The sequence below is a fragment of the Cibotium barometz genome, chromosome 2 (genome assembly GCF_041138505.1).
Source record: "Cibotium barometz isolate CiBa-2024 chromosome 2, ASM4113850v1, whole genome shotgun sequence".
Classification (NCBI taxonomy): domain Eukaryota; kingdom Viridiplantae; phylum Streptophyta; class Polypodiopsida; order Cyatheales; family Cibotiaceae; genus Cibotium; species Cibotium barometz.
Genome location: NC_141047.1, coordinates 27536166 through 27545094, shown reverse-complemented (window position 1 = coordinate 27545094; position 8929 = coordinate 27536166). Strand labels below are relative to the sequence as shown.

The 8929-nt window shown below is 44.0% G+C and overlaps 1 protein-coding gene across 1 annotated transcript; it reads left to right on the top strand.

Moving 5' to 3' along the window:
• The first annotated feature begins 3629 nt into the window (after positions 1 to 3629).
• On the top strand, positions 3630 to 7708 carry LOC147640880 (pentatricopeptide repeat-containing protein At2g39620-like). Its single transcript, XM_086816227.1, has 2 exons — positions 3630 to 3783; positions 3883 to 7708. Exons 1-2 carry the CDS (start codon positions 3697 to 3699, stop codon positions 6652 to 6654), a joined length of 2859 nt encoding a protein of 952 aa, XP_086672353.1. The 5' UTR covers positions 3630 to 3696; the 3' UTR covers positions 6655 to 7708.
• Positions 7709 to 8929: the final 1221 nt, after the last annotated feature.

Sequence of the window (8929 nt, the reverse complement as noted above, 5' to 3'; positions counted from 1 at the left end):
GACAAGACTAGATAGACAGAAGACTAACTGTAGACAAACAGATGGACCTTGAAGACATCCCCTCCTCAAGGGCAATCTCTGCCTCTTGGGTAGGGACAAGAGAGAGGTCCAAAAGCAGAATGAATAAGACACTAAAACCCCTTGACCTACATCATCAGTGGTCAAAGTGGTAGACAAGAAAGATGAAGTAATCAGAAAGCCCACTCCTCATCATATGAGGAATGAACAGCAAGATCTGCTGATGGAGATGCTGCAGCAACATGGGCTGAGGCAGATGCAGGGGCTGACGTAGAGGGTTTAGAGTAGCAGTCCTTCCCCCGGTGATTATCACGGCCAAAAATGGTGCATGGATGAGCCTTGAAGCAGTCCTTCTCCATATGATTAGTTTTGCCACAATGGGTGCAAGGCTTTGTTACCTTAGAACTTCCTTTCTTTGCTAAAAATGCAGTGTCAGTTACCTTTTGTTGTTGAGTTCTTTCCTCTTCTTGGAGAGCATTGATGATACCTTCAAGAGTAGGATTATTGTGATACTTGAAGGTAGTGACAAGAGTAGCATAGGTGTCAGGTAAGCTCTTGAGAAGCACAGCAATAGCAATATCTTCGGAGATGGGGGACTTCACTAATGCAAGCTGAACCATAAGACTGCGATGAAGATAATTGACATGAGAGGCTATAGTAGCTCCCTCTTGCATATGTAGATCAAAGAATGAGATCGTAAGTGCAATCTTAGAGTTTTTAGAGCGGGGTCCAAAAAGGGTATCCAAAGTGATCCATGCTTGAGAAGCAGAATGTATGTCGGAGATGTGATGAATGTAATCATCTCCAAGACCGAGCAAGATGATAGCATAGGCTTTGTCATTCTTGGCAATGGGAACGTAAGTGATAACTTACTCAATGTCGGAATCTTCGGGAGCAGCATGGTGAACAACGTCCCAAAGACCTTCTTTCATAAGATGGCACTTGATTTTGATTTGCCAAGTATGAAAGTTGGACCCATTGAATTTGTCGATAGACATGAGAGAATGAGTAGAAGAGGCCATGTGGGAAGGTCTTACCTCTTTGCTAAGATCCAAGGGCAGTGTCTATTCCCTTACAAGATTGCAGAAATGAAAAGAAGAGATCCAAATTGCAAAAGTACTGGCCAGCAAACTGAAGGAGACAATGCACAGTACCTTGTAGACTCTTCAAGCGCAATAAATCCCAGGCAAAGACAGCCCCTTGAGTCGATGAAGAAGGCAGCCAAAGGAAAGCATCAGGGTAGTACGATGAACGTCCAAAGCTAAGGTGGCTCCAAAAAAAACGGCAGAAATTTGCTGAGCTGCTGCAGCAGCAAGTCGGTAGCAAATAGATGCTGGTCGGCTCTGCTGCTCTAGCTCTCTCTCCACGAATAACAGCGTGCAGTAAGAAGTTCAGGCCTGCGAGGCTGAGTGGTGGCTGAGAATAAGAGCGGAACTGAGCAAGATAATGGTAGCAGATTTCTGTTCTGAGAAGAGCGGCTATAGGGGGCACAAGTGGCGTGCAAATCTGCAGCAGTAGAGACAGCCTGAACAGGAACGGCAGCAGCTAGAGGTGACGGCCTGAATAGCAGCAATCATGGAGAAGACGGGCAGAAGATGGAGATGCCTCCTCTTCAAGATGTTGCTTCTCCACGTAGGTAGTAGAGGTCCTCAAGAGGAAAGAGAGCATACTCTCTTGCACTTAGAGAAAGAGAGAGAGGGCATGGCTTCTCTCTTTGGCCTCCCTCTCCTCAATCTCTAGGAGCAAGGAAGCAGTGGCTCTGATACCATGTAGAAATATGGAAGCAAGAGCTAGAAACTAGAAGACTAGAAATGAAATAACAACAAGATTGAAGGACAAAGAGTTACCTTGAGACGAGTGTAGACAAGACACAAGCTGAATACTTCTTATGATGTGACACCCACAATATATAGGTGTGTAGTACAAGAGATAGTAGCCAAGCTGATATGTGGGACAAATAAGATGCCACATGGCAGACACACAAGACTCAAGACAAAAGTTTATACTAGACTAGGAAAAGAGTACACCTAGTGTGCACTTATTTCGAACACTTTCTTGTTCATCCCTTACGTGTCCCATCACTTCGCCTTTCCTCTGATCCTTTAAATTCTTGAAGGCATTCTTGGTAATCCCCTTCTTAGTCCTGAAAGCAAATACCTTGGCGTCCCCTTGTTCTTAATTCTTCATCCATTGCTAGAGCTTGACACTCCTCATGTTCATCTCTCTCTTGAGGTGTTAAAGGCACTACCTGTCTCTTCTTTTGTAGCCTACTCTAGCTACACTCCAAGCTTTCCTTGACCTCTCTTTTCTCTTTAACCCTAAGCTTCCCAACATGCCTAATAACCCCTTGTATGTTATGAGCAAGCCAACTCCAAGACCCACATCTTGGACACCTCTTTTGAAGTTTAGGGATGGTCTCTAATGTCAATTCCTCAAATATTGGGTCTTTGAGCATTGTTGACCCTCAATTTCCTTCTAGGAAACCCTTTCACCTCTTCCGCCCCTCAAGAAGCTTCCACCTATTCCTACTTCAAAGGCATATGATTTGACAAAGCTCAAGAGGGACAGACTTGAATTTTGATCGTGTGGGGTACCCAATTAGAGCTTGCTAAAGAACACCCTATCTAGCCTAGAAGATGATCCTTTGTATTGAAAACTAAAATGAGTGTGTCCCGGCTCTAAACCCCATTGCCTCAACTCCCTGCCATCTACCAAACGTGATGTGCTACTCACATCCTACCATCTAGACCTTTCCTTACCCATTAAGATAGTACTATCCCCCATCCTATCAATGTGTCTCTCGACCATGTTGAAATCACTTGCGATCATGCGGTTACTTGTAGGATTCAACCCCTTTATCCAATCCCACATCTCACTCATGATTCGATGATTATGAGCACCATACACATTGATCATCCACACTCTATCTCCAACCATATTTCCAAAACTGCCATTGGGGGATTGGCTATTACTGAAGGTTTCATATTTCTAAACTTGGAAAGCATGTACATTCAACACCTCCCACCTCCAATAGGTGAATATTTGTTAATCCACCATAGCAATCAAAGCTAATGCAACTTTTTGCCTCTCCACTTTACCTTTGTTTATATATAGAACACATTGCCATATGTTCACTTGTCCATTGATTAACTAGCTGAGCTATTGGAAATTAGTCCTAAGGATGCACCTTAGGATAATTCCCACTCACAAACATATTTACTCTCACTTACAACCAAATTCTCACACAAAAAGGTGGGCTGGATGGGATTCAAACTCCCCTGCTTTGGCTTGGAACTCTAGTTGTGATAAAAAAACATTTACAGATGGCATCATTAATAGACTGCTATTTTTACAAGCATGTGTGCACATTATTTTGCCTTTATCTTTATCACGTTGTACTAGGAATAATTGTGGTTATCAATGGATTAAACCATCATACCACCCCTAAATCACTTGTTCATATGTGAAATGAATATCTAACAAAAACAAATTTATTTTCGCAAATACTCTTAGGTCCAGTTTTTATATGTGAAAACATGTGATATTATTTATATGTAAGATAATGAATATTTAGTAAAATAATATCTAATTTCCACTTCTTAAAGCTTCATTGAAAATCTTGATGAGTTAGCTAGCTCCTCTGTCAGAAAGAGATGCAAAAACAGCACTGTAAGGAAGATGCAGACATCACGAGCAAGGACTGAGCGCTTGTGGAAGGACTTCTTGAGGGATCCCTCTCTCTGGTCCGACAACCGAAACACCAAAGTAAGTAGTCCTCCCCTCCTTATTGCTTCAACTTAGCGACAGTGAAGCCCTCTCTTGATTAGTTTTTCGCCCCCCTCTCCTGCCCTCTACCTGTTCCAGACGAACCCAAGAGCCCCAGATTTCAATCACAAACTTACCCATGACTCGCTATGGATGGACGGCTGCTACATTCCAACTTGGGTCACGGACAGGTTACGGCAACAGGGAGTGTACAGCGCACGAGAAGAAGAAGAAGACAAAGAAGAAGAAGAAGCAGAGGCAGTGAAGAACAGTTGGAGGATGCTTAGCTTAGAGGAGGCAATGCCTTCCTTGGAAGAAGGGCTGCTGCCCCAGCCTTCCGTTTCGGACTTCGCACATATATTGCACAAGTGTGCGAAGGAGAGAGACAAAGCTTATGCGCTACGCTTGCATGCCTACATGCGCAAAAAAGGGCTTGAAACTCATAGATCACTGGGGAACTACCTCGTCCCGATGTTGGTGGAAGTTGGAAGCATGCATGATGCCCAGCAGGTCTTTGACAGGTTGGTGTATCGGAATGATTGGTCCTGGAATTCGCTCATCAACGGTTATATCAAGTGTGGAAAGCCACACCATGCTCTAACCCTGTACCAGCAAATGCAAGAGGATGCTTCTGTAAATCCTAATGAGCATACTTTTGTGGCTATACTGAAGGCTTGTGCAAAGCTGAAAGATCTGGAAAGAGGCCTTGAAATTCACTCTGAGGTTGCCAGAACGGGTTTGCTCAAAAGAAACATTTTTGTTGGCACCAGCTTGATTGATATGTATGCCAAATGTGGCTCACTTGCCAAAGCACAGAAAGTGTTTGACAAGCTTCCAGTTCAAGACATTGTATCGTGGAATGCACTAATTGCAGGATATGCTGAATATGGGCACGGCAAGGAAGCATTAGAATGTTTTGAACAGATGCAACTCAAGCGTGTCTCCCCGAATGCTGTCACTTTCATTTGTATCTTGAAAGCTTGTGGCAGCATAGGAGCCACAGACATGGGCCAAGAAATACATGCTGAGATTGAAAGACAGGGATTGTTGGAAAGAGACTTTGCTGTTGGAAACACCTTGGTGGATATGTATGCCAAATGTGGCTTGCTTGCCAAAGCACGACAAGTGTTTGACAAGCTCCCAGTTCGAGACGTAGTCTCTTGGACGGCACTAATTGGAGGATATGCTGAACATGGACGTGGTGAGGAAGCACTCAAGTGTTTTGAGCAGATGCAATTTGAGGGTGTCTCCCCAGATGCTCTCGCCTTCGTTTGCAGCTTAAAAGCTTGTGGGAGTATAGGACTCACGGACAAGGGCCAAGAAATACATGCTGAGATTGAAAGACAAGGTTTGCTAGAAAGAAACCTTTTTGTTGGCAGGACCTTGGTTGATATGTATGCTAAATGTGGCTCACTTGCAAAGGCACAGGAAGTGTTTGACAGGCTTCCAGTTCGAAACGTAGTGTCGTGGACTGCACTAATAGCAGGATATGCCGAGCATGGGAATGGTGAGGGAGCAGTCAAGTGTTTTGAACAGATGCAACTTGAGGGTGTCTCCCCAGACGCTGTCACGTTTATTTGCAGCTTGAAAGCTTGTGGCATCATAGGAGCTACAGAAAAGGGCCGAGAAATACATGCTGAGGTTGAAAGACAGGGGTTGTTGGAAAGCAACCTTGTTCTTGGCAACACCTTGGTTGATATGTATGCTAAATGTGGCTCGCTTGCTATAGCACAACAAGTGTTTGACAGGCTACCAGTTCGAGACGTAGTCTCCTGGAATGCATTAATCACAGGATATGCAGAGCATGGTTATGGTGAGGAAGCAGTCAAGCATTTTGAACTGATGCAACTAGAGCATGTCTCCCCGAATGCTGCCACATTTGTTTGCAGCTTGAAAGCTTGTGGCAGCATTGGAGCCATAGACAAGGGTGGAGTAATACATGCGGAGATTGAAAGACAGGGGTTGCTGGAAGCAGACGTTGTTGTTGGTAGCACCTTGGTGGATATGTATGCCAAATGTGGCTCACTTGCCAAAGCACAGGAAGTGTTTGACAGGCTTCCAGTTCAAGATGTTGTGTCGTGGAATGCATTAATTGCAGGATACAGTGAACATGGGCATGGTGAGGAAGCACTAAAGTGTTTTGAACAGATGCAACTCAAGGGTGTCTCCCCAGATGCTGTCACATTCGTTTGCAGCTTGAAAGCTTGTGGCAGCACAGGAGCCACAGACAAGGGCGGAGAAATACATGCTGAGATTGAAAGACAGGGGTTGCTGGAAAGAAACCTTGTGGTTGGCAACACCTTGGTCGATATGTATGGTAAATGTGGCTCGCTTGTTAAGGCACAGCAAGTGTTTGACAAGCTTCCGGTTCGAGATGTAATCTCATGGACTTCACTAATGGCAGGATATGCCCAGCTTGGAGAAAGTGAAAATGTTTGCCATATATTTGACAGAATGCTAGGAGAGGGTATCAAGCCAAATCCAGTCACTTTCATTGTTGTTCTCAGTGCATGCAGTCGTACAGGTCTATTTAATAAGAGCCAGACATATTTTGAGGCCATGAGCAAAGAATACGGCATTGTTCCAGCACTTGAGCATCACACTTGCATGGTTGATCTCCTTGGTCGTGCAGGCCAATTAGACAAGGCAGTAGCAATGATCAAGAAGATGCCATTCTGTCCTAATCTTGTGGTGTGGCATACTGTATTGGGCGCTTGTAGAAATTGGGGAAATGTGGAGTTCGGAAAACAAGCTTTTGAACATGCAGTGCATTTGGATGAAAAGAATGCTGTAGCTTATGTCTTTTTGTCTCACATCTATGCAGATACAGACCTGCAGGAGGAAGTGAACAAGGTTGAGGCAATGAAATAGTAAAGCCAAGCATGGAAAAGGAACGTTGTTGGTGGACTGACAACATGGTGGAAATTGTGCATTCTTTTCTGGTTTGGGATAAAATACATTCCAGAATTTTTTTATGCAAAGCCAGGAGATCTTTCCCTCAAAATGAGAGAGGAAGGGTATGCCTTAAATTTGCATTCGGTCCCACAGGACATTTCTGATGATGCAAAGAAAGATGTGTAGGCACAGCGAGAAGTTGGGCATTGCATGTGCCGTAAATTATATGCATACACTGAAGGAGACATCCATACAAGCTCGTCAAAGTCTCCGGGTTTGTAATCACTGCCATTTGGCTATGGCAAATAGAGCAGGGAAGGATGCTTGTTCCCCCAAATACACTTTCGTTTCTTAAACATGCAGGTGTGAAACTGCAGCGGCAGTTTCCCCTACTTGAGAAAGAGTGATTCCAAAAGGATGGATAAGTTTCCTGCCTCGTTCAGTTGAGCTTGTTTATGCTCTGATATGGTTACACTCAAGTTGGCATCCTTGGTAGCTGGGGTTTTTTGAGGTTTGCCTTCCAGATGACAGCACACTAGGTTAGTAAAGAAATAGGGGATAGCATTATCGAACTCACGAATCTGTGTGTGTTTGTGCAAAAGAACAAAAGAACGATTAGAAAGAAAGGTTTATTAACATCTTTGGGGGCACCGAAATGGCCCTTGAAACCAATGGTGAAACAATATGTGAGTTCTGTAATGAGTGATGCATAGGGCATCCTTTATCACCTAAACAAAGCATAATGTAAATGAAATATAGACGGAAAATGTGCAGCGTGCCACGAAGACATTGTGCACAGTGAAGGCACGGTATGCAGAGACCTGAATAGGTCATAGAGTGGACTTGAGGGTTGCAGAGCTATCTCAAGACCTCCTTTGGTAGTGGACATGAGGGAGATCCAAACTCATGGATCACCGTGTGATTGAAAATTGTCCCATGTCCCTGAGAAGTAGCGTGTCTAGGTGTGGCAATGCATGGAATGTGTTGTATTCTGCTGAGCTTTGTGTCTTTGATATGTTGTACATGTTGTCATCCATGTGAATCTAGCAGCATAGGCAATTGGACGTCAGGATGGAAGCTCTTTGTGGCTGGAATCTCTATATGCACCCCTGATGTTGTGAAGAACCTGCCATCTCATCTTGCTCCTTGGCTTAGCATTGTTCAATACTGTGGAAGTAAGATGTGAGGAGTGTTCACACTAGCTTTGTTCCCGCCCCCCGACCCCTCGTCTTTGTATCAATCTGATGCAGAAAGCATGACAGGCCTTTGGTCCCCATACACTTTGACTCGAACAAAGAGGACTAAAGCCCCTCCGAAATGAAAGCTACTTCTTAACCTCATAGTATGCCAGGCAATGAAGGGTGTCCTACTTGGTCTTGATCATATCCGTATCAAATATTGTGCTTGGAGAGCCTTAAATACACCACACTCACTAGCATAAGACTAACCAAGTGGACTGCACTTATATTCATGGGAAACACCCGCCATCTTGGAGAAGCAGTAACGCGTTGAAGCCAGCTAGCACTTAAGAAGACAAGTGGATCACACACACTCGCACACTCACACACAAGCAATAGCATGCACACAGAGGCAAGAGAGCAAGAGAACTTGGGCACAAGCAAACAAGAGCACACTCTCATTCAACATTTGAGAGTTATAAGCTTGGGTGTTCACACCTAATAACTAGTACTTATTGCCTAACCATATCTAAGCTAGTTTAAACACACATTGGGTAGATCTCAGCTCTTTTACTTGGCTAAGTCATTCCTTGAGTACATCATTAAGCACAATCACACAAGAATTACAATGATTAAAAAGAGTTATTTCATGATTCCCGCTTGGGTGAGCACCACATTAAACAAATATCTTTTAGGCAATGCCTTTCGTAACTCTTGAGTGTTTTTGTGTTTCTTAGCTCATTGTAGATGGCTCATCTTCACTCATGGCCAATGTACACGTCCATTGTGATGGTGCAGACCCATTGTTGATGCAAGTAAGTGGTCCTCGTTAACCTTGGGTTAACATTCTTCCCTCTTGGTTCTAGGTCCGTCCTCAAGCTTAGGCAATAAATTCTTGATTGGTGAGATTGAAGAATTATTGGAGGGATTGGTGCTGAAGGTTGTCAATGAGGTAGGTACACAAGATTGGTGCCGATATAGAAAGTTGGCGGTATGTGGGAGACAATCGGCGCTAATGGAGAGCTCTAAAATACACCACATTGTCTGACAATGGCACCAATGGAAAGCCCTAA